This window comes from Haematobia irritans, chromosome 1 (assembly GCF_050003625.1).
Source record: "Haematobia irritans isolate KBUSLIRL chromosome 1, ASM5000362v1, whole genome shotgun sequence".
Lineage (NCBI taxonomy): Eukaryota > Metazoa > Arthropoda > Insecta > Diptera > Muscidae > Haematobia > Haematobia irritans.
In genome coordinates, this window is record NC_134397.1 from 79,530,209 (window position 1) to 79,557,155 (window position 26,947).

General features: G+C 30.7%; 2 protein-coding genes across 4 annotated transcripts in view; one reads left to right on the forward strand and one right to left on the reverse strand.

Annotated features, from left to right (window-relative positions):
• The window catches only part of Glut4EF (Glucose transporter 4 enhancer factor), an 886,996-nt gene extending 876,225 nt beyond the window's left edge, over window positions 1–10,771 (forward strand). The window contains exons 6-7 of one of the 2 annotated variants that reach the window (XM_075290910.1): window positions 9,090–9,308; window positions 9,566–10,771. In XM_075290910.1, the coding sequence (XP_075147025.1) occupies window positions 9,090–9,308; window positions 9,566–10,553 (1,207 nt within the window). In that variant the 3' untranslated portion in view covers window positions 10,554–10,771. The remainder of the gene's footprint in view (window positions 1–9,089; window positions 9,309–9,565) is intronic. The other variant, XM_075290911.1, reaches the window with a different exon arrangement.
• Art4 (arginine methyltransferase 4) lies at window positions 3,049–7,379 on the reverse strand. Of its 2 annotated transcripts, XM_075290917.1 has the most exons (7): window positions 7,215–7,379; window positions 6,552–7,027; window positions 6,156–6,287; window positions 5,892–6,094; window positions 5,269–5,827; window positions 4,803–5,213; window positions 3,049–4,702 (listed from the first exon to the last, which is right to left on the reverse strand). In XM_075290917.1, exons 2-7 carry the CDS (start codon window positions 6,838–6,840, stop codon window positions 4,617–4,619), a joined length of 1,680 nt encoding a protein of 559 aa, XP_075147032.1. In that variant the 5' UTR covers window positions 6,841–7,027; window positions 7,215–7,379; the 3' UTR covers window positions 3,049–4,616. The 2 variants fall into 2 exon arrangements, with proteins under 2 accessions (XP_075147032.1, XP_075147031.1); XM_075290916.1 differs by having other exon boundaries at window positions 6,552–7,379.
• Window positions 10,772–26,947: the final 16,176 nt, after the last annotated feature.

Below are 26,947 nucleotides of genomic sequence, written 5' to 3' on the forward strand. Positions count from 1 at the left end.
TTTCACATATTCCACATTTCATTTCACATTTGTAACACATCGAAGTATTGGTCTCAGATCCCTAAAGTACATATATTCTAAGTCGTGGTGAAATTCCGAGTCGACCTAGGGATAACCATCTGTTGAAATCACGCTAACTTTCGATTGAAACAACCTATCGACGTGGAACTTTGCACAAATAGTTCTTATTGATGTAGGTCAGATGGTATTGTAAATGGGCCACTTTTGGTTATAGCCCCCATATACTTCCGTAGCCTCTTGGAAAAGCAAATTCAATCCGATCTATTCGTGATTTTTCTAGAAGGGCTTCAGCAGTTTTTTCGACCAAATTTAAATAGTCCGTAGCATTTTATTATACTCTGTTTTTTTAACCTATTTAAAACAAAAAATGTTGAGTTAAAGAACTTCGTGTGTAATTAAACAAAAGAACATCTGTGGAAGGAAATTTTTGGAAGTGCTTTTAAAGTTGTGCCTCTAGAACAACTTCCAATTTTTTTGCTGTGTTATTTAGCCCCCATATAAACCGACCCGCAAATGTTACTTCTGGAGCCTCTAGGAGCAGCAAATTTCATCCGATCCGTTTGAAATTTGCTACTCGATCTAGGTATATTTCAATCAACAAAAATAGATCCATAGTACTACATATATATAGCTCCCATATAAACTGATCCCCAGATTTGACTTCCGGTGTCTCTTGGCAAATTTCATACGAACCAGTTATTGTTCGGTAGCAAAAATTGGTCCATATCGGTCCGTAATTATAAATAGCTACCATAGAAACCTATCCACAAATGTGACTTCCGGAGCAAATTTCATACCATCCGGTTGAAATGTGGTACGTGATGTTTGATTGTGGATGACAATCTTTAGTAGAACTTTGTACGCAATCCATTATTATTTGCAATTTATTCAACCAATTCAAAGTCATTAATTTTCCGCCATTTCGTGAATTTCAATTTCCCCATTTTTGATATTGACACGAGCGGCAACGACACAGCTCAACTCGACTAAAATGTAACTGCCAATTAATGAAAATATACGTATTATACTTATTTGAAAAAAAATTTACAAGTAAAATTTGATTGCTAAGTTGGTTGTACAATTAACCTCAAAACATTTCGTATTAATTTAATATGATTTTTTTCGGCCGAATACTACTTTTAAAGAATTATTTGTTCTTTTTACGTACACCCAAAGAAATTTGTTAGTAGGGACAGCAGAAAAGTCTGCTGAAAAAGGGACAGCAGTCACTGTTTGCTGAAATAGCAAACATTTTCTGCTATTTTTGAAGCTCGATTACACTAAAACACATGTTTTATTTTGTCTAAAACAAATAAAAATGTCAACTTAGGAGCTATCCTAACATAATTAAACCAATATTTTATGAATATCTATAGTATTTGAACGAAAATCTGAATATTAATCGAATTGAGGCATAACAGCAAACAAAATGTTTGCTGATCGTATTTAGGAGCTTGTAAGTATATTACAGTGCAAAAATATACCAAAAACTACTTTTGGTTCTTAAATATACTTTGGGGAAAAATTTATAACCTAAAAATTTTATAAATTGTTGCTCATTTGGCCCTGAAGTACAAAAATATAACAGCAGACATCGACTGCTGTTTTTAGCAGACTTTTTTCTATGAGTGTAGAGAATTCTTCTGGGGTGTGGAGGGGTCATATTTTTTCTGTAAAATCTACCAAAAATCATCCAAAGAAAATACAAATTATTTGCATCCATATTTATATTTTTTATTTCAACTATAAAAAATCAACAAGTCTCAATTATTGTGTATTGCTTGTGGCACAACTGTGAAGAATATTTAATGCCTAATTCAAATTGGGAATTGAAAATAACTAAAAAAATAGAATGAAACTTATGTAAATAAATTATTTAATTAATTAGAATGTTGATTGATTCAGTTAAATTATTAATTGTATTTTGCGTCAACATTTTTGTAATTATCAAACAATCAATCAATTTAAAAAAAATATTCCCTCATGTTCCGATATTCGAATTTAGTTTTCCCATAAAGAAAAAAATGATATACTATCGGACTTAAATTCATTTCCATTTAAACTTCATATTAAAGAGAACTATGTTGTCCAAGTTAAAATTTGTATGTTTTAGGATTAAGAAAATTTCGCCAAACGTCAAATTTTGCGATTCCGAATATCGGAACATACCCCAATGACTAGATTCGTTTCCAACTAAATTGGTTATTAATTGAATGGTTCCAAATCAATTTGTGAACAGTGAAACACGCAGATAGGACTTGACCATAAGAATAAGATCACTGAGATGTATTTATACAAATATAAATAGTCGATACTTTGCATTGAACACAATTAATTAAAATTAATTTATCATGGAATTGTATGTAAAAAACACATTACCCATATTTAATTGTTAAAAAAAAACGAACGCAGTAAGTTTTTTTACAATCTATTCTAGGTCCCACTAGTTTCCATTAAATCACTATAATTGCAATAGATCAACCAAACACATAGTACAACCTTGAGCGTATAATAGAACAGAAACATTACTTGCAGTTGCTGTCGCTGCTGTTTATAGTATACCAGTAAAATCAGGAAAGCAATGTAATTTGCCTTGACCGACAACACAAAATGCGCCCGCGCACCGTATTTCTGCGGTTGGGAAGCATATACATATCTATCCAAGGAAATTAAATGGTTTTTCATTGAAACATACAAACATATCCATTTACATCTCAATAGCAATGCAGTCAGAGTTCATAAGAGACACAAGGGAGGGTGTTGTGGTAGGTAGATGTTCTAGTTACTACGAGGGCGAAAGTAGGTTAGCTCAGTTATTTTTTCTCGTTTTGTTTATTTGCCGTTTTTTTGCAAATAACCGGCAAAAGTAAATACACACACAGTTGCATCACGCAAGTGAAATCAGGACATTGGGCCAAGGTTTTGGAAATATGTTGCGAGCCCTTCTAATCGCCATACAATCTAGTCATCACAATAACAAAATGCCCTTCCTTGTTGCACCATGGCACTTTCAAATAAAAAGCTCAGTTTTAGTTTTTCTTTAAATTATATGTAATGTTTTCGTATGTTTGGTTTATTATTATTTCTTGTTTTTTTTTCTGCAAATATATAAGTAGGTGGTATATAGCAAAAATACTACACTCTAGTACAAATTGTATTGTTTCTGGATTTTTTTCTTATTGTGTGTATCTAGGTTTTTGTATGTATAGTATATATATCTTTCAAAGGAGGTCTAGTATAGTTCTTCAGTAAAGATTTCATTCTATAAGAATTGAATGCATAAAGATGTGAACACACTAATCCATTGGGAGTGGGTTCGACATTTTTCAACCTCTGTCCGTAATTCGACTCTTTTCATTCTACCATTCATTAGATTTCTATATAAAATTTTAGTGTTTGTGATTAACTTAATATTTAACACAATAAATATAATCTCGCCCCTATATAGGGTAGTTTTTCTTTTAGATATTAAGAAGATGTAGGCTCAATTTTTATTATTATTATTATTATTATTATTATTATTATTATTATTATTAATTCCTATGAATGAAACATAATATCAGCTTTCTTATCTATAAATATAGTTTTTTTTTTGCAAATAAGACTGTCTAACAGTTGCAAGCTAAAACAAAGGTGATTAACTTAAACGCTGTACGAAAATAGACTTAATGGAAAATGGCTGTGTTTTTTGTATGTTCCGATCAATATATCCTAGCTATCTTAAAATACAACATTTACATACATACCATATACAAACTAAATGAATGCTTTATTTAAATGAAATGGTGGTAAATTAATCTTAACCGAAACTTTTCCAGTAAAATAGAAAACTTAGTAAATACATTGTGGAAGCTTGTGTGCCTTTTAAATAGCAACAATTAAATTTAAAACGCTACACATTACTGTCTCAGTATGGAACTGATTATCAAAAGTACAGCGTCAATTAACAATTTTAAATGCCCTCTCCAGGGAGGGGGGATACAATTTATAAAAACAATCTATCAAACAAAAAGCAAGGTTGTGTAACTTTTGCTGTTGCAAATCATAACTTAGAGAGAATTTTATTTTGTTCTTTTAATGTAGGGATTAAATGTGAAGAAACAACATTGATACAAAAATAAACAGAAATGCAAATCAATATTTTGCCCTCAAAAATCATACAAAGCAAACACAATATCTTTTCTGAAATGACAAACATTGAATGAAATTTAAACTCTTTCAAAAAAAAAATAATTTTGTGAGATTTTAAAAAATAGTTAGAAATAAATATTTTGGGAACATAACAATAATTCTCTAAAAAAATTTAAAAATATATTAAATTTGTAAAAAAAAATAAAACATCTAATCATACACTTAAACTTAAGTAAAAATCGGCTCTAACAAATATAAGATAGTATATTATTTAGGTAAGGGAATAAGATGCAGATGGTGTTTGTATTCTAGTCTTACTCTTCAAAATATAGCAAATGCAAGAGGAAGATTGCTTAGGATAAATGGTAAACAAATGGTGGGATGGTAGAATAATTATCGTGATTGGTTGATTGTGATTGTATGTATTCTTATATGGTTTTAGAATATATTTTGCTTCTATATATTTACGACTGAGGATGCATAAGCGTATGAGAAATGTCCATAGAATCGGTGAGACCATTAACAGCCATGCCATTAACCATATTACCGGCTACAACAGAAATGAAGAAACAAATAGAAACAAAAAAATATGTGTTATGTTTACAAAAGCAAAATTCAATCGGGTAACTATTTTGTGAAACCATGCTCACTTGTACGTTGTCCCTGGGTGTCTATTTGTGACCAGTATTGTTCGGAAGGACTTTGGGTACAAGTGCCCGGAGGTGCTTGCACAGGGGCTCCTGTATAACGGAAATATGGGTTTTTCAAATCTAATGTATTACTAGACGATATCAATGTGCCTTCGATGTGTAAGTCTATTGTAACATCATAAGATTGTCGCCTGTTCGCTTCCAATAGAACACGGCCCGTGAGTATTTGTCCCTGTTTTATAAAAATGGGCATTGGCAGCAAACAGCGAACTTGGTACCAGTGTGTCAATGGTGCAGTAGGTGATGTGGATAACCAAACCTGTTGGCTAGAACCACAAAATTCTACATCGAACCAAAAAGCCAAACCATGACAAATACCAGTTTGTAAAATATGGAACTCCAAGGGTATATCTGTATGTGGAATTTAATTAGTTACTGTATTTCCGTTGTACTTCAGTCTACTTACCAATATTATGTAAATCATTTTCATTATCCCTCATAAAATCACAAATATGGCGTACCGATTTGGCCATGCATATACGAATATCAAAGGTATCTACAATGGGTTGGCGAAAATACTCCTTCATACCCTCCTTATGTAGGGTTGTCAAATCAACGCCGTGGAATGCAGATTGATACCAAAAGTTTGCCTTGTTATATTGCTCGGAATATAGAGCCTCATCGGAAAAGGGTGCCACGTGTAAATCACCATGTGTGGGAAACATTTTTCCATTTGGTTTTAGCCACTTTCGGGCATGCAAATAGGTCTCCAACATACGTTCATTGTAAAGCATATAACCCATAGGCTCCGAGATAATGACATCGACTTTTTCGGGCAAGTCAATTTCCTCTATTTTGCCTGGCATTACAAATATTTTATCCTGAACATGATTCGATTCCACAAGCTGTTGGGCATATTGGGCCATATTGGAGGCCTCAATAGCATAAACTTTTGCTGCACCAGCTTGGACGGCAAAAAATGAGAGAATACCAGAGCCAGCTCCCACATCTAAAACAATCTTATTCTATAAAACCGAAAAATAAGATTAGATTCTTTATGCACTGAGTAGCCACCATCAAATTACTTACATGAAAATCAATAGAATTTCCAAGAATGGCTCTTTGATAGGTACTTGTCCTCACGTAGTCCTGCATCATGTTTTGTTGTTGCGAAAGATAACCATAAAATTGAAAATATTGTGAAGCGGAAGATTCTTCGGTACGTTGAGAGAAAACAGACTTGGGTCGGAGTCGCTTAACATGATCAATCAATTTCCTAAACCGTTGTTGTTCTAAGAGTGGCCATTCGCATGAATTTAAGGAAGTACCCAATATATTAATGTGCAAACTTACCTGTTTCGGTTGGAAAGCGCAGAATATAATTGTCGTTATCAAAACAAACGGCAAACGTTTTGCGACCCACTTGAGCGGAATCCGTATCAGCTGTTAGCAAATAATCCTTTATAATATTTGTCGGTGAATTATCTGAAATTATAATTGTTTCTATCTAGCGTATTCCGTGTAAACAAGTTGATAAGCGAATACAACAAATTGATCATCAATGGAAATGGTTGTAACTGTGAATTTATTTTGTGTAATGGCGACAATCTCCAAGTAAACATATTGCTCTGAAACATTTTTGTCCATTGGACCAAAATCAAAAATCATATAGAATCGTATCATAGCCATCCCATTGATTACATCTCTTTGAATGATTGAGAACTATATATAGCGTCATTCGATACTCACCCAAAGCTATTTTTATAATGACACCCTGCGAATCATAGCTGCACAGCAATGAACATGATCCCTTATGTTTAGGGCTAAACTCCAATTTACTTTCATCGCAAATTTCGCTAATTAAAACCTCAGTGAAACTGCAAGTGCCACTTGCACTTAGCACCGATGATGGTGATGAAGTGGGGGCGATAGGCACGATGGCATTGTGCGTCAGCGAGACCGTGGAAGTTGATGCCGAGGAGGAGGTTGATGAACTGCTCGCTATGCTGCCACTGGTATTCGGAGAAATTGCGGACATATTTGTATTTCTTTTTGCCCGATTTGACTTGACCTTAAATGTAATAATTGACTGCAATCACCACTGGATTTCTTCTTCGTTGTTCTTTCTTTCTTTGCCTCTCGATGAGAGTGCACTTAAAAATTTCCACACGAGGTCGCCTAATGTCTGCAACTTTGTATCCAGCTTTGGGAATAATGATTGTTTCCTAGATAGATAATAATTATGCTTTATTGCTAAGATATTTATTTAATAATTTTATTATCCGTTAGTTAGCAAAAAATGAAATTGCTTGGCTGATGTGTTATTTTGGTTGTTTGCTAGTTTCGTTGAAGGGTTGTTGAGAATGATTGGCCACAACACGTTGTTAAATTTGCTTTGCAAATTTTAGTTACCGTGCTTGTTGTTTGTTATATCACAAATATCTCATTGATTTTTTCGAAACTTTTTTGTGTAAATTCTACATTTAGCCTTCTGCTCCCATTAATATTTTTGCACTTTTTCCGCAATCAAATGCAGTGGAACACACAAACCAACCTAAACGACGAGTTAACAATGCGAAAAAATTGCGATTAACCCTTACAACGAGTTGTGTACAACAGAGATGCCAACTCTAAGATTTTTACTCTTTGTTTTGGCAATTTAATGCGAAACATAGCGAAACAAAATGTATTTACGTGACAATACACACATACACGTCAAACATTTGTTAAAATTTGGAATATTGGTTAACTAAATAGCGCCTCCATTGGTGAGAAGTAGCAATACTCCATATTGCTAAATTAGAGTAAAGTTGAAGTATCTATATAATTTAAATGAAATAAGGGTCTCTCAAATGTATAAATATGAGCAGCAGTCAAAATATTGCTCTTAAATCTGTGTATTTATTAATTGTCAATTTTTTTAACAAATACAAAAATGGCCTCAATGATATAAAATATCCTTATCTTTACAATATCTAATGAGGCTTCCCTCTATGCTCTTTTTTCCTTGTACGGGCTCCTGACAGGTAGTGCTCTTATCCTTAAAGGAGACAGTGCGTTTCATGGCAATTCTTTGTTTTTAATAAAACAAAAAATAAAAGCAACAATCATTTTTTTAATTGTTTTTTGGAATAATTCATACTACGTGTTAGCTAATGACAAATTTTAATGATAAGCAGTGTATATTAATCACGTAAGAATATATAATAGAAAAATAAAAATTTTTATTGAAACAAATAGCATCAAGAACAGTAAATGACACAAGATACGATTTCTCATATACTGTATTCTTTGAATTTCAAAAGTTTTTCTCTTCCAAACATACCCGTAATTGCATTCTTTAATGTGTGTTGGCATCCCTGATGTCTATTCCAACGAGTAAACGAACAGTATTGCCAGCCATTGTACCATAGCTATACACAAGCTGCTTTATAACTGGCAACACCTTAATTTTTCATAGCAACCATGTGTAACGTTGCCAATTTTATTAAATTGTTAATGGTAACGGTATGTTAGTTTAAATGAGACACGTAATGAAAAGCAATTATATTAATCGATATGCTAGTATAATATGAAAACGTTATTAGCGTATATTAACAAAGCAAAATTTTTTAATGCCAATTCGGGTATTGGAATTAATTTTTTTCATCCACTTTTTGTCAAAAGTTAGCATCTTTCATACTTTTCATTTTGAATAAAATGAAGTAATTTTTACTCGAAAACCCAACACAGTACATTTATACAAAGGCGGTTACTTAGTTCGTATTGTACAGTGAACAATGTATATTACAAGTTTTACCATTCATTTTCTTTGCTAATGTACTTTAACCCTAGACAATCATCCTTCCTCAAAATAACGACGCGTAATTTCATTTTCGATCTAAAATGCATTTTAGTCGATTGGGAAATAATAAATTTAAGTTATACTAATTCAATCATTTTATGAATTTTTGTTTTATATTAATTAAAAACAAATTGAATAAGAAAATAAACTCAATGTTGGTTCTCATTTTTGCTCACGATGCAGCTTAATTCACTTATTGAATAGCAAAACCTCCTATGGTAACGAAATTATACCGTGCGGGTTACTAAATTTCGAGACAGCTATATATTTATCAATTCTAAATTTATACGGGAAAATGATACCGAAACGGTATAAAATGTTGCTAATATTTCCACTGCCCGGCGGCTTTGATTATTTTTCTTTCAGTGTTATTATAAGCCATAGTATTTTTTTATAAAGCAGAAATTGTACCATTTCTAATCATCTATATACATTTCTTTCAGCAGTAAAAAAGCCCGTCGTACAGCCGACCAAAATTTAGACAGTGACAGTCATGACAGTGATAGTCATGAAGAAGAGTTCTACTACACAGAGGTTGAAGATGATGACGACGACTGCAAAACTCCTAGTTCAACATCACCACCTACACTTAGCCACCGTGACATGGCTCGTCCCCCACATGAAGATCCCGAATACCAAAGACAATTAGTCGGGAATTTCAAGTAAGTATTCATTACGATTGGCAAGTCATATTGTAGGATTGGTTGTGAAAACATCGCCATACGTCAAAGAGTTTAAGCTAACTTTAAACCTTATTTTAGAATGTAAATTCTTTCCATAAACTGTGTATCAACTATTTTAAATTTATAATTGCGATACAATTTTGAAATGATGCAGCCAATCTTATTAATTGATTTACCAAAAAGATTAATTTTATTATCGCTTTAACACGATGTTATGGATTCTCTCTTTCGTACAGGCAAGGACGTGTTGCCGCCCAACATACAAATGGAAGACATATGCATCACATCAATGGCCAGACAGTTTATATCAGCAATAGCCAACAGCAGCAATTACACAATAATAATACCAGTTGTATTCCAACATCACCGTTGGCCCATCACAATTACACATGGCCGCCAGCTACCGCCACTACAGTGATGACAACAACTAACGCCTCAAATAATGCTGCCGCAAGTAATTACCACAATCAACAACAACAGCAGCCAACGACATCACCACAATTAATAAAACATGCCCGGGGCTCACCGCGTCCGTCCCAATCAGCAGCGCCATATCCGTCGCCGACACATGTTTACCAACATCACAATTACAGTAGCCCAGCGCCACCGACCAGTCCCAATAACCATGTGACAAATGCTGCAGCAGTTCATCATAACAATAACAGTGCCAATAGTGTGCTACAACAATTATCACAACAAAATGTAACCGTAACGACACACCATAGCAACAGTCAACATCATCACAGCAATCAACAGCAACAGCAACAACAGATGGCTACAGTTACTATAACACCAAATTACCAACAAGTGCGCGGTATTAGGGGCAGTAATGGCCATAATCATGAGACCCACCAACAACAACAGTTGCAACAACATCATCATCATCAGCCCCACCATCATCAGCCCCACCATCATCAGCAACATCATTTGCAGCAATCGCCCACAGCCACTGCCAGCAACAGAATGGTTGCCAACAATACAAACTCCAATTGTAATACGTCCACTGCCACCACAGCAGTAGCGGGGGCGACGGCGACAGGGGGACACATGCACCACCAGCAACATGTTGCGGTGCAACATGCTAACAGACAAACGCCCAACTCACCGAACCGCCGCACTAGGGGCGAAAATAAAAAATGTCGCAAAGTTTATGGCATGGATCGACGCGATATGTGGTGCACTCAATGCAGGTGGAAGAAGGCCTGCAGCCGTTTTGGTGACTGAAAAAGGCCCAAATCGTCGAAGATGGCAACGACTACGACGACTGCGGCTAATACATCAACAAATCTGACTGAAAATGCTGCGTCCCCATCGTTGCTAGCGTCGACGGCGGCGAGCATTAACCTGACAACAGTTACAGTAACCACCACAACTGTATCACCCAAAACATCAATAAATGTACCAGGATCTTCAATTACTTCAATATCATCGGCATCTTCACCATTATTTTCATCTTCTTTAGTGTCACCATCTAGCGCAACAACAACGGTAACAGCAACACCACCAGAGGCGCCAACAGTAAACACGAGCAATAAGCGTTCCGCCTCCACCCATGCCATGGCATTGAAAACTGTACCAAACAAACAATCAAAAAAAGGCCATTTGCCTATAATTCCCAATACCATCACCACCGTAGCTACGTTAGCTCCACGCGATAACAATACAGCTGTAGCAAATAATAAATTGTCTGGAGCAGTAGCCACTTCCGTTATTGTTAAGCCCAAGAACATCAAACATGTCTTTAAGTCATCTAATAATAGTGATCATCATCATAATCATCAATCGCAACAACATCAACAAGAGCAACATGTATCCGCCAATGCAACATTGACAGTTATAAATAAACAACACTTTAGTGCAATATCACAACAACAGCCCAGGCTATTGAAATCCCCCTCTCAAAATTCTAATGATTCCATTGATACTATTTCTACAACACAGCCCCAACAACAACAACAACAAGTAGTTCTGTTGCAATGTTAATTAAATTGTTAGTGCTGTTGTTTTGAAATAAGATTACATGTATTGTAGACTAGTAGTACTACGAAAAAGCGTATCTCCCATATTAGACCCGCTGAGTTGAAATACCCAATATGTTTATATCGATTTCTGAATTGATAGCCATTTCTCTTTAATGTCGATTCCTCACATTTTTTTTTTGTAATTGTACAACAAATTGGATGAAATATCCTACATAGGCAAATATATGAGGAGATAGATATTATACAAATGTAGATAATATAAATACAAAAATATTGATCATACAACTTTCCTAAGTTATTAATCATGTGGTATTTTTTAGTTTATGCGACGTCATTTATAATATTTTGGCATTTGAAGGATTTGTTTGTCTGTTTACGTTAAAACAAGTTATTATTATTTTTTATATTTTTCTTTGACAATCTATTTTAAATAGAATGATTAGGATGATATATTTTTACTCTTTTGGAAGCATAAATTAAAACGACCCCGATAAATGACCGTCATAAACACAGTTGGAAACATTTTAATAGGGCTTTAATATGTTCACATGTGTTTGAAAATTTTGTTTGCAGTGTGGTTGTTTCATGCAAAGACAATAAACTTTAGGACGATAGGAAATTGGCTTGCGTCATACCAAATGTTGCATTTACCATGTTAGTTCCATGCGTGTTTGTATTTTGTTGTTGTTGTTTTTCGTTATTTGTGTTTCGTTATTATTTAATTGAAAAACTTAATTTTCTTAATGAAACAATGTTAAATTTTAGGCAACAACAAAAAAATTACATTTTTCCCTTTATGGACATTTATTTCGTGCACTTCATTTCTTTTTATTTGCATTTTAATGCTATGTCAATACTTGTCGTATACGCGTTTGGTTCCATAAACGAAAAGTATGAAACTAACACCGTAAATGGTTTGATCTCCTCAGTAGCCAATTTCCTATCATCCTTTGTGTATTGTCTTTGGTTTCATGCGTCGTTAACATTCAAATATTTTGTCGGCATGGTGATGGCAACTCTGATTTATCTCCTTCAATAGTAGGCATATTAGAGATGCCACGATTTGAAAATATCAAAACCCAATTTGACAAAACAGTAATTTGAATGTGAACGGACGATTAAACCTGTAAGCACAGATAACGCGGTTTTCGAAGGCAAACACACACTTTTATAAATCAAGAATTACTTCGGATTTCTCTACAATTAATACGATTCCTCAAACGTTGATCATACCATCCGTAAAAACAATTGCAGTCAAAGAAATTGTTGGAACCCAAATGGAGAGCTGTCATTTTTCGCGAATATAAAAAATTAGCCTTCTACTTCGAAAATAATCTTCATTTGAACGACTTGTACTATTAAATAATATTTAATGTATTAAAAAAAATAGATATCTGAGGTTTTGCATAAACTACTTCTATTTATTTGTATAATGTAAGATTTAATTTGCTTACTGTGATTTTACTTGGTTGTACAAGTCTGCTAAAATATTATTTTTTGTTTGTTTTGTTATTCCTTAAATTGAACCCTTTAAGGAAATAAAGTAGAAAAATTACATCTCATTCAGCGTGCAATTATAATGCACTTCCACTTGTTATATTAAATATTACAATAAATTACTGATTTCCTTTTCCCGAAATTATCAATTATTTAACTGCAAAAAATATTCTGAAACAGCACATGATCATTTAAAAAGGGGAAAGCTTATTCTAGTCTAATGTCGCTTAACCTTAAAAGAATATCTTTCCCTTCAAAGTAGTTGGCATACACCGTTTTAGTTCCTAAGAATGACTTTGTGGTTCTTTTTATAATTGACTTGTTATTGAATTCGTATAAGGAAAAATATTTCAAACTGCATTAGAAACATTTACTACTAGGTCTGTGTTGATCCCAGTCAACACTATAAATACTTGCAGTTGTATTCAACTCAGATTTTTGTAAATGTTGCACTGTATAAGGTTATTGAAATGCCTTCTTTACTCAATTTGTTCCTTGGTTCATAAGTACTTAACAAATAATACTCGTATTAATTTCAATTAACAAAGCATTTGCCCAAAAAAGCCAAAAAGATTGTTTTTTTTATTTTCAATTTAAATCGATTGCATATTTGTCTTTCACTCCATAGTGCTAATAAATTTGTTTCTATTATGAACTTGTTATGTTGTTGCAAACAATACATTTATGTTTGATGTGCTAAATATTGTTGGAATTTTAACCAAATGGTTATAAAAATTTTAAATTTTACTAAATAATTTAGCGTATATGTATATCAGCAGATCCCTTATTTCATTCATTAACCATTTGAGGTCTCGTTATCGAATTGTTTACTGTTGTTCGGTATTTTTTTTTAATTCTTCTACACTAAAAACAAAAATATTCAATATTTTCTTCAAAAATGTTTTTATTATTATTATTATTTATATTACTATTATGATTATTAAAATGTGCCTGTATATGTAGACATATACATACAAGCATATTCGTACATATCTACAAAAACATGTGTACTTGTATTTCTTTATTTTTTATTATCATTAAATAAAACTTTTATAAAATGTTTACATATATATTTTTTGTTTTCTTTATTGTTTTGTTTTTTATTTTTAATCAAATGTTTAATTTTGTTTACACCCACACATACACATACACGCATATATGTATAATTAAATTATTTTTATGAATTTATTTTATAAGATTTTAGACAATTTTTTTCTTTAGTTTCATAAGAGTTCGAAATATAATTAAAAGGAAATTAAATAAACCTTCTTACTATTTTTATGATTATTGTTACGTTAAAATAAATAAAATATAAGAACATCATGCATTAGCCGAAATAAGAGTAATTTAAATGAAAAGAGAAAAAGAGAAAAAATGCAAACAAAAATTAAACACTTTATACAAAAATAAACTATAAATGAAATAGTTTTTAAGTAAAGAAATAAATAAATTACAGATGGATTCGAAACAAACACAAAAAACCAACAACAATAACAATAACCATATTTAATGCAAAACAAATAAACCTAGATCAATTTTACTAAAAATCAAATAGTTATTAATATATATACATATACACCTAAATTTATATATATACATAAAAATACGCAGCATACAACAAATTAAAAAAAGAAACACGTATGCATATGCATAATACTAAAAATAAAATGAATATGTAATAAATTATAAATGAATAGCTCCATCTACATACTGTACATTGCTAAGAGAGCGGGATTCAAGCAAACCTATGTATTAAGAGTATTACAGAATATCCACAACCACAACCCTCCCTACGTAAGGAAAACAATAACACATTAAAGAAATTTTAAGATTTTGTTTTTAAATCTAAATACATATTTTCACATAAAGTAAAGGTGATGTTTGTAAGAACGAAACAACTGCATCACAAAACTAAAATATATATGGTATATGTTGTAAAATCAACTCGTCCACCCAGATCCGCTTCTCAAACCATCCCGCTCCTCCCCCAATTAAACTAGCACATAAATCGTATATAAATCACCACAGAATAATAGAACAATTGTTTGCTACCATATACAACATAGTAAATTATTACAAAACCTAAAAAATGCTTCAACCTTATGCATAATAGCGATATATGTAAACAAAAACTGATATTGCAACTCTGGTACACTGAAAACATTTTCTAAGAACTATTACTTTTATTTATTTGCTTTACTTCCCATTCATAATGAAACTATTAAAGGTGGTGTATTGCAATCCGTTGACCACATCTGATTGCTGAAAAATGTATTCAAATGTCAAATACACAAACATAGTGTTGCCCCCTAAATTACTAACAATTTCTAGGGAAACAAGCTGAAGATATCTGAATGTGTCTGACAGTACCTTAAGTAGTTCTAACATGACCCCATCTAAACGAAAAAAAATTTGCAATCATATAATTGGCCTCTTTTTCTTTCGCCAAACCTTTTAACGAAAAAAACTCTCTTTTTGGACTAAATACAAGGAAATGAATTACATACACAATGCATACTAAAATTACCTAAAACAATACCTATTATATATAGATGTTCTTAATCACTTTTTTGTTTTGTTAAAAAGAAAATCTTACATATGATATAACCATCAAAAAAAAAAAAGAAGCCTAAAAGAGAGATATGTAAGGGCTATTGTTTGTTGTCCTCTTAAGTGCAACTATTATGAATTTTGTTCAATTAAGAAAGTTTACAAATAAATTATTACACCATTTGTTTCTTCTGCTATGACCTACACTATACTAAAATACAAGTACATACATGTGCCTAATTCTATATTTTGCAATTGGTTTCGCTTATTATTTTTTTTTGTTTCTTTTCCAAAAAGAAAACAGATTATATTTACTATTGAATATTAGCTTGAAGGGACAACTACATCCATACATAAAAACAAAAAAAACTCATGTATTTGTAATGCGTTATACATTTTTATTGTTTTACCCGTGATTTGAATGAAATTCGTGATAGTGGCCATTTTTAAATCATGTTTTTTCCAAAATATTTTTTTTTTATTTTTATCGTTTTCGTAACAATGTTATATTTTAATGGTTTTTTTCTTTTTTACTTTAAGTGATATTTTTATTAAAACAAAAACAAAATTATGATTTTTTATTTTTTAAGATGATTTCTTTATTTTACTTGTAATAACTTTATTGATTGCAATTTTTTAATTTACTCATAATGATCTTGAGAATTGTTGAAAGGGTATGACAAAAACAAAACATCATCTAATTGAAATTTTACATTAATCTGTGCAAAATCACATGCCTGAACTTCCCCTTCTATATATACAAATATATATATATATATATACATTTTTTAACAAACCAAGTTTTAATGATCTTTATTATGTTTACATTACATTATAAATATATACAACAAAAAAACAATAAACAATTTATCTTATTTAAAGAAATATACGATTGTTATTTATAATTACAAAGAAACCTAAATCTTGTGTTTTTATTTAAATTAATTATATATTTTCGCTGATTCTTTCTTTGTTTTCTGGTCAGTACTATTATTTTGATTTTTAATATTAAAGCTGGCTACCATGTTCGTGTTTCTATGCGAAAAATCGGCTTTATTTTTAAAGATTACTTTTATATATTTTATTTCAATGCTCAAGTATTAAGTCTTCTATTATATTTCTGAATTTCATTAAGAGGGGTGAACTTAGTTTCCACATTTATTTACATTGAAATAGGCCATAGTCCTTTATTATCATGCTGTAGACAGCAGCATCATTGTCACAACTCTACCAAAATAAATAATGGAGTATATTTTTATCTCAATTTATTTTCCCTCAAATTTGCCGAAAAAGGAAAAAATGTTTATATTAGCCTTTCTTTTGGTAGCAGATGCAACGCTTCGTATGGGCTATCCAACATCTCATCCCGTCGGTATCGTAAAATAGAATTTTAAGTTTTTAATCGAATTTTTGCAGAAAAAGAGTCGAAGTCGTCTTTTGGTAATCTTCAAATTCGACTAATTGAAGTTTTGATATGCGACTGGTTGCCAAAATCAGCTAGTAGCCACAATACAGCCGGTTAGTAAAAACTACATACACTGAACAAAATATTTATCTAATATGAAGGATTAGACAACCGAAATTTACGCACTGAAAAAACAGTGAACCCACCAGGAAGAAAACTTTCGGTTAATTTTAGAAAATTTTGAATATTTGGCATCACCCCGAGGTCATAGAAATAAGTAAATATTTTTCGACAAATTCAAGAAAATTTATTAGACATAATTAAGTTTTTTCACTTGTTCAAGAAAATTTTGTAGTTTGAAGGAAAAAATTGGAGTTCAAAATTGTAAGAATGTCTTTAGTGACATACGAAGTTCATGATGGACGCATTTTTGGTAATATTTACAAATTTAAAGAAATTCTGAACTATTTTGAAGAAGACACGAATTTAGTTAATCTTTATGCCTCATTTGAGTATATTTTTTTCCTCGGTTTTAGTTAGTTTAACTAACGTACACAGAAAATTATTAGAGTAAAGGAAACTTTCTCCAAACACAATAATTCCATGAACTAAAATAAAGTTAAATTTGCTTTAGTGAAAGAAAGAGAGTTCACTATTTTTTTGAGTGTGGGACAACGCAATTTACATAACATTAAAAAGAAATTTCTTATAATAAGGAAGTTTTAATTAAAGGAAGGTTCATACATTTTTTTGACATGTATCTTTGAAATTTGCATCCCTCCGTTAAAGTCTTATGTCTTTGAAGCAAAGCGAATTGTCCTTCAAATAAAGAAAAACGTTTTTCTTTTAACTGAGATATTGAATATTTGCATTAAAGATTAAAAAACTTCAAATATAGGCTAAGACTTACTTTGAAGATTTTGCATTTTTTCGACATTAAGAAAACAATTTTTTATTTTGAAGTAAATGTTGGTTAAAATATTGCAAAAACAATGAAAATCCAATAAATGAGATATGTATCCAAATTTTAATTGTAAAAGCCTAAATTTAAGCAAGATAACACCTTAAAAGCTGTTTCTATTTTAAAGAAGCAGCATCTTTGGCTCGGAATCAATATCATAATCCTTAAAGGAAGGGCAAAATCATGTACTCAAAAAACTTTTTTTGTGCACTGAAAAAGTATTGTGCCAGTATGAAACATAGTATAACCTAATTTAAATTAAGGACAAATTTTATCAAATAATGGCAATATTAAAAAGACACTTTTGTTTGTTGTTTGTGAACGAAGGATCCACGAACAAACAGGTGTATACGGAGGACGAAATGTGACGAATTCATTAAAAATTAATTTATATATGTATATTCGAAATTTTATAATAAACGTTACTCTACACACATATATTTGTAAATGCAGGTCCCACATCGAGTTCGATTTTATTGGTCACACTAGGCAAATATTTGACCAAAATGAGTATCAAACATTTTTTAGGAAAAATTTTCCATATATCTGGATACGGTTTTTGGAAAATAACCCTGCCATAATGTTATATATCCAATATGAGCTCAAAATGATTGCAGGTTTGGCTGTGGCGACGGATTTTTTTTTTCGATTTCTGTCAAATATTTGCCCATAGCATAATTTTTTCAACATTTGATTTCAGATTTGTTTTTTAATTGAACTAATCCCAATAAATAAGCACATTGAAAACAACAATTTCACATGCTAATCCACAAAGTGAGATTTAATTTACAATTTGAGACACAATGAGGCGCAAATTGGCTCGAGCTACTTTCAAAAATTGAACTATAGTATGACATTTTTAATATTACAAACACTGAAAACTTGTCCTGCTTGAAATGTTATTGACAATGTTTTTCCTACACTCAAAATAAGTTTACCTTCATTTAAGGTTTTTGGTATTGATTCCGAGCCAAAGATGCGGCTTCTTTAAAATAAGGAAATTTTTTAGGAACCTTTGTAGCTATAAATCTATTATCACTAAAATTAAAATTAGGATACAAATCTCATTTATGGAATTTTAATTTTCTGTAAAAAAAAACAATGCCAGTTTAAAAATCCACATTACAACAAATACTTCAAAGTTAAAAATGTTTACTTAATTCCAAAAAAATTAAACCAAAGATTCAAAATCCTCAAAATAAGTTTAAGGACGATTTCTTTAACTTAAAAATGTTTTTATTTCTTTAACGTTATAACCTTTAAGCGTTGGATGTATTTCTGCTTAAAAAAGTGATTACTTAAAAAAATTTTAAAGGTCTTATTTATAATAGCAATAGTATTTTATTGAAAATATAACTGGAAAGAGGATACAGGTTTTCCTGTTTCATGTCGGCTGATCTACACATAAACCAGTATTCTGCTGCTCCTATTCGGCACAGATTGCTCTCAATATGTTATATTTAATTGATTAGTAAAATTTATATTATTTAAAAATGTCTCTGGATTCAGCTGATTACAAGTTGATTTATCGAGAATAGTAGAAATGGAATAGAAGTTGATGTCCGAACTTTGGTGATATGTAGTTAGGATTTTTAAACTAATATCGTTATGTCCTCATGGTACTATGCTACTCCTCTTTTAACTATGTTGCTCATTTCGTGTGTAAATATAACCAAATTAAATTTCAAAATTTAACCCATGTTTTATCTAAGGGCTTTTCAAATAATTTCTAAAGTTTTCACAACAGCTCGAAATAAACTTGAACAACTTTTGAATATCACAAATTCTCCATCTTGTGTTTTATATGTTCCCATATCATCAAGATAAGACTAGTATTATGGTACAATTTTATCGTAACCGATTAATAAGTTTCATGATATAATTTGATCCGAAATTTTCTTTGAAATGCTGTTACACACCGTGTGCCTTCAACGGAAGGAAAGTGTTTGATGTAATTAATGTTTAAACTTGCGAATCGTTTTGTTCGCAACAATAAGACACTTGTAAAGAAGTCTGCAATGGTATATCTTGATTTAACGGTTGAGTTACATACCATGCGTGAATGCGTTCGTTAATTGAACAGTTGCAGTTCCTTTATGAAAGCCACATCTTGGTTAGAGGGCTTCAAACTGAAAAAAAAAAAATAATCGTTTGATCAACGAACGGATTAAAGTTGGAATTTCTTACCATCCGGTCTGCATGTGTACGTTATATGCTATAGTCATTTGATAAATATGGGAAATACTATTGTTTGGGTTACACGACAACGTAACGAACGCGTACGACCTCATGAACTTGATTAACTTTAACTTTTCAATGCGTTCGAGTGCGTTGACAACACCAGTCAAATTGTTTGATTTGTTTACAAAACGTGACCTACCCCAAACAAACAAAAAACAATCTAAAATAGGGATGAAAAGCTTATTGATGTTAAAAAAATAAATATCTATAATTCAAAAAATGCGTGGAATATAAAAACATAATAAAACGCGCAGAGGCGTGGAATACAATCACCAAATCTATTGGTGTTCCGACGTATGTTGTGTATGTTAATATATTCGAATATAACGTACGCACGTATCGTATGCAATTCAACCTTAAATCCGATCCCATATTCGTTATTCGCAATAGAATTTTCAGGTTTTCTTAATTTTACAGCAGATAATTGTACTCAATTGATGTGTACGAGCTTTTTCGCCTAGATTTTGATAAGACGTAATTGGAATATGTTTATTTATAAAAAAATTACCACAAAAATAAAGTGATTATTAACTCGAAAACCGTATATAGTAGCGGCTTTAACAAAACAAACAAAAAAAACACAATGTTATAATTTCAACCATATTTTTTTTATTATACATACATTCTATGGCCACTTTCAACTGAGCTTCTAATTGCGATTAACACATTTTTATTTTCTCTCGACCAAACTTCTGTATTTTGTGATATATCCACGATGGAATCTATGATAAAAAAAAAAACTGACATTTGGTTCTCAAAATGGTTTCCCAATCAAACAAAAATCAAATTTATTCAATATTTCATATTCTTTTCTGAAGAGCTTATCACATACGAACCCTAATTCCAGAGTACTATTCACTATAAGGTACAAATAATTCGCAAAAGAAAACATTTGTAAAAATCAATAAAGAAGAAATAGAAAAATTGTCCCTATGAAAAAAAAAGCTGAGATAAATGTAAAACTAAATAAACTGTAAATTCCTAAATGTAATATTTTTTAAAAATAGAAACAAAACCAAAAACTATTTTTCTAACTGGGCTTATACAAATGAAAAAAAATTAACTCGTATTGACATTGAGAAACAGGCATGCGTTACACACAGACAAAATAATATGTTTTAAAGAGAAAATTCTAAAAAAAAGAAATATTACAAATACTTATCCATTCGTAGTAGATATACATACATAAAGCAACTCCACACATATACATATATATGTGAGTGTGTGGGTGTGATAATCTAGACAAGTCGCAAATCGAAGGAGCCATTTACATACTATACATCATAGTATATTGGATGTTGAAATTAAAGCACAAATTGTACAAACCAATCATAGGATACTAAAAATCAACAACAACAACAACCACAAAAGGTCATAGCCAATAACAGAAATAAAATATTAATATATAAGAGTATGTAATAATAAAGTCGAAAAATCAATATTACATAAGGTAAAGGTAAAATGCATAGATTAAAATATTAATAACAATTAGAATATAATGTTAAATTTAAACAATTAAGATCTGAGTTGCTCGTTCATACTGGAGAGTGTGCAACGGGATTGAAAAACTCGAATTTTCATAAAAGCGCGGTACATTTACTACACTAACAAAAAATTATACACAAAAATTCAAATTCAAAAATGAAAATGCAATATACATACTTATTATTAGAGTGTTTGTATAACCTTTCCACAACTCTCCGTGTATTTTATCAAACCTTTATATACTTACATCCTTGACCCATGCATTGACAGCGTATACTTAGTTGTTAATATGCATAAAAATTAAAAACATATTGTTGAAAACTCAAAACTTATTATAACACAAAAAATGCAATTATTGTGCATTTCTTTTTATGGCTATGTTTCCCCCTTTTTATATACATACCTATTGGAAATATGATTCTTTTATAATTGGCACCTTAAAAAACCCCTAAAAATGAACTAAAAAGATTTTCATCCTATACCAACAAAAAAAATATATATGAAACGAAGACATCCCCCAAATAAGGCTGATTTAGTTCATTATTTTATTGAATTCCAAAAACAAAAACTATAAAGCTAAAAAATGTATGTATTGTTATTATTATCATAATTATTATTATACGATTATTCATTTATCATATCAAAAAAATATATTGGGAAAACAAAAGCTAAAAACTAAAAGTGAATAAAGCAAATTGCATTTTAACGTTAGAAATTTATGCATGAAAGGGTGTTGCGCATGCGTGCATATTTACAAAGAAACACTTCTTAATATAAAAACGCATGTGAAAGATTAATAAAAAATAACTAACAAAAAAAATAAGTTAAACATAAAAACAGTTGCATATTCGTATCTAACAACACTTATGATTATGGATAAAACTTTACCAACGATTTATTAAAATTGCGATTATATAGTAGAGGAAATATAGCGCCTACGATAATCATACCATCCATTTTCCTACAACAGTCGCATCGATACACTCGTGGACAAACTGTGATGTGCACGTGACTTGAAATTGTGTGTCGTACCTCACGATAAAAAATAAACATCGACTTTAATTGGAATTTTACTTGGTACGGGCAGAGCAATTTCTTATACGAATGTGAAATAGAAATGTTCATCACTACCAAGTGTAAAATTCTTGTTATGTGCACACCACGACTATCCACAACACACATACATTGTTAGCATTTCAAAATTAATATAACGTTCAAATGTAGTGCTACATAACAAGATATATCTTTTGCAACACCTTTTTTCATATATACTTAGTTAACAACAACGATAAGTCAGATTTCTATATACATGAATGTAGAAGGCGGACTTCGACTCCTAAAAACCGATTGGTACAGGAATCCAAAAGACGAAGGGCATCTTTTCGGATAGGAAAACCAAAATCTCATTTCACGCTTTAGACCTTACTTCTTCCAAATCCATTTATATTTCCAATCCCTAACCTCGTAGATAAAACTCTTATAATAATAGCAAATAAAGAATTACAGTGAATTATTACTATTTTAACATGTTTGGTAATTGACTAGGGTATCCTAAACCGACAACGGTTAATCGGTTAACCGGATGTAGTTACAAAAACCGAAATCGTATAGTGAAAAAATTGGAATTTTCGGTTAACCGGTTCCCTATCTATTATGTCGTATGATTCCTCGAAAAGTGTAACTCTCTTTAAAGACGTTCTGAAACAGATAATTTATTGGAACTCTTTTTGTTGTTTTTGTATTACAAGGGATTGTTCATTTCATTATGATTTGAATAAAAGTAAGTGTTTAAACCGAATTCTCTCTGATTGATGATTTTTCAGTTTTCGACTTTAAAAAATTTTGATTTTCGGATGAACCGAAACTCGTTTTTCAAAAACACTTTTATTGTAGGTTATGTGAACACCCTACAATAAACGTGTTTTTGAAAAGTTTAACATCAAATTAATTTTCTGTTATCTAATGTTTTACGAATGAATTAAAGTTTTATTATATAAAATAAAAATGCTATTTAAGAATATTTCTTTTTATTGAATAACACTTTACCATCGGATACCTTATATAGTCATGTTTATATAAATATTTCTTATCGACATAGTCATTATGCATTTTCACATTACATTTTCAATTAAAGAATAACGTAGATGAAAAGTTATTGAAAAAATGAAAACATTTTTGTTGTTTTTTCTACAAAAATGAATAAAATATATATTCAAAATTAAAACGACTGACTTTTTAAACAATTTTGAGTAAATATATAAGATTATGTATTTAAGTTTGACTACAATTTGTAAACATAGAAATTTAATTAAGTAAAAATAAAAAAAATCAATCAATAATTGTTTTCTTACTTATTTAGATATACGAAAATATATAAAAACTATTGGAAGACACATGCTAGATAACCATAAATGCATCCGCAAATTTCAAATCGATATTGTTAAGAAGTAATCTTCCCTAAACTTAATTTGTTTAAGTAATTGTTATTAAATTTACACATTAGATGACCACACAATGTCTTCAAATTATTTACTAATTAAAATGTTATGTTATAATCTTTATGTATGTCCTGTTGAAAAAGGAATATAAATGCTGGCTTATATTGACAGATTCCAAATACATTCGATTCTTACGATATTTTTGGTTGCCTCAATTTTTACACACTAAAAGTATCCTTTAAAAGCCCATCCAAAATTTAATTACTGAATTAATGTGTCTTCATTCAAAATAAAATAAAACTACAAATATTAAAATAGATTTAGATATATATATATGTGTGTATATACAAATAAATAAATAATATGCATATACAAGAAATAGATTATCGAAATTATTTCGTATGGATTGTTTGTTTGGTTTTACAGTTGTTATATTATCTGAAATAAATAAAAAGGAAATACCCAAAAATACTGCAGTAGAAATTTGTTGACGTTTCGTTTTATCTTTGATTTAACCCTTAATAAATGCAAACAATGATTTTACATTTTCTTAACTAGTAAAACTGGTTGTAATTGACTTTTTATTATAAATATAAGTATGTGTCTATATAATACCAATCTTAAATATTAACAATAATACAAATAATAAATTTCTTTGTTAGCATAAGAACAAAACAAAAAACATACATATATTTTCAATTATCTATAAGTTGGTGTTTTATTTACATAATAAAACTAAAAGAGAAAAAAGCTAAAATTCAAATAAACAATAGTATATTAAAACAAAATAATATTGTACACAGTAGGTACACAATATTCAATATTCATAAAACACATAATAAAAAATACCAACCATGCTCCAACCAAATAACTTTAGCTACAGCAACGACTATTTCATTCTAACTAAATATCCTTCCAACACTTACAAGAGTATTACTATCAACTGGCCACAAATGATTGCTGGGAAATGCATCTAAATTGAACATATTCAAAGTAATAGTTGCTCATATGAACTGTCTCTAGTAAATAAGCAATTTTACTCATATTGTCTTTGTGGAACAAATTTAACCGAAATGTGTCCGACAGGTCAACATACTTGTTTGTTGTTTCTGCAAGGGAGCCAGTGCCCTTAGTAGTTATTTCGTTCAAGAGTTGTTCTATGTATGATTTATTCTACATTCCGCCAAATGATTGTTATGGATGGCGGAAAGTATTTATTTTCAACTTAACTATTTAAAAACAGTTGTGGCTAAAACTTATTTTCATTCCAGCAATTTACTATAACCTGTACAATGTTCGTGATTAATTCCTAGACTAGATTTTGAAGCTTTACCAGGCGCACCTTTATTGAGAAATTAGCCATATTTTTTATGAGATGACACATTTGGTGCCACTAAATGCAATGCATTTTAACTGTTTGTGTCACCTTTTTTATCATCCTGTGTCATATTTTATTTATGTGATTTGTTTTTTTTTTTCGTAATATTCTTGGCAAATATTGATCCCGTATCAGGGCCAAAGAATGAATCCGACCTATTTTTGTCGGCGGAGGCTGACACTAATTTTTTAGCTACGGCAGCGGCGCCTTGACGGTACAAATTTGTCGATTCGACGGCGGAAAATTATCCATTGCAAAATCAATTTGAAGTTATTCGAATGGTAATGAGATTAGTTGTACAACCAATTTTACAATCAATTTTCTCTTATAAAAAAAGACCAACATCTTGCCGGTATCTAAAGGAAATTTTCTCTAGAGGATCTGCATCTGGTCCAATAATTGCAAGTAGAAATAAAAATCAGATGATCCATGCCACAGCTGTTGACCTGGGTTGTTCCCTAATCTTTGAATTTCATTTGAAAGACTTCAATCAACCAATATGAGAGAGAATACGAACCGAGTATTTGTTTGGCATAAGTTTCGAAAAATACCTTTAAATGCCTAAATACCTACAATTTAGCTCACTGTACTATTTGGATTCGATATATAGAAATTGCTCCTGGTGTGTATGTTGACGACTATTAAGCAGTTGATCTAAATTGTACCCACTGCAATCCGTATTTTAGAGTTTTCATTTCATTTCCTAAACCTAAAATCGAGATACATTTAATGATAATAAATATAGAAGAGATATATATATTTACATATACCGTTTAAGAAGAGAAAAAACCAATCCAGTTAAAATCAAATGCATTAACCGACAACTCAAATATTAAAAATATATACAATTAAGAACAAATGAATAGAAATAAATTTTATTGAATGTCAAGAAGAAAGTTTTGAAATATCATATATCAACGTGTAAATTGTGTATACAGCAATTTGAGCATATATATAATTAAAAGAAATAACCAAACATATATGGATATTTTTTTGGAATCAAATATATATTGAGAATGAAATCTATCTATATATATATATACTTACCACTGTACATGATGTATCATTACCTAAATAGTACACGGAACACACACATAACCGATTTAATACACACATACTTACATACTGATCTATGAAATCGTACATACATTGAAATCCTACATAGTTTGAAGACAAAAACAAAACAGCTACCAACCAAAATTTTAATATAGATGTTAAACTCAATGGTACACGTTGAAAATAAAAATGTTGAATGAGGAAACGCTATTCAAAAGACAATTATATGAAATATATATTTAGAAAATATACATAAATGAGTGCAAATGCAAACAAGTGTACATTCTAATGTATATGTGTGTGTATACTTTGAAATGAAGAGAAAAGATATATAAGTAATGCTGTATCTACACAAGCAAATATAAAGAAAAATTCAAATTGAAACAACATTTAATGCAACTGGTTTGATTCCGATTCAGGCATATCAGTTTTTGGTAAGTACACTGAAAAAAAAGCATGCCCGGTTCCAAAGATTTTGTCTTTACTTTAAACATTTTGGTATTGATTCCGAGCCAAAGAAGCGGAGAATACAAGTAAGGATACTTTTAAGACACAATTCTCTTTTAAATTTGGGTTTTGTGTACTTGCTTCTAGGAAGCAAATTTAAATTTTTCGCTTTTTGAGC

Excerpts from the sequence above, each read along its gene's own strand:
- Art4 (XM_075290917.1), bottom strand. The coding sequence starts at position 6,840 with ATGTCCGCAATTTCTCCGAATACCAGTGGCAGCATAGCGAGCAGTTCA. Across the intron at positions 6,288-6,551 it reads CATTATAAAAATAGCTTTGG|ATAATTCACCGACAAATATT; the intron begins GTGAGTATCGAA and ends TTATAATTTCAG. Across the intron at positions 6,095-6,155 it reads GCGCTTTCCAACCGAAACAG|AACAACAACGGTTTAGGAAA; the intron begins GTAAGTTTGCAC and ends GGCCACTCTTAG.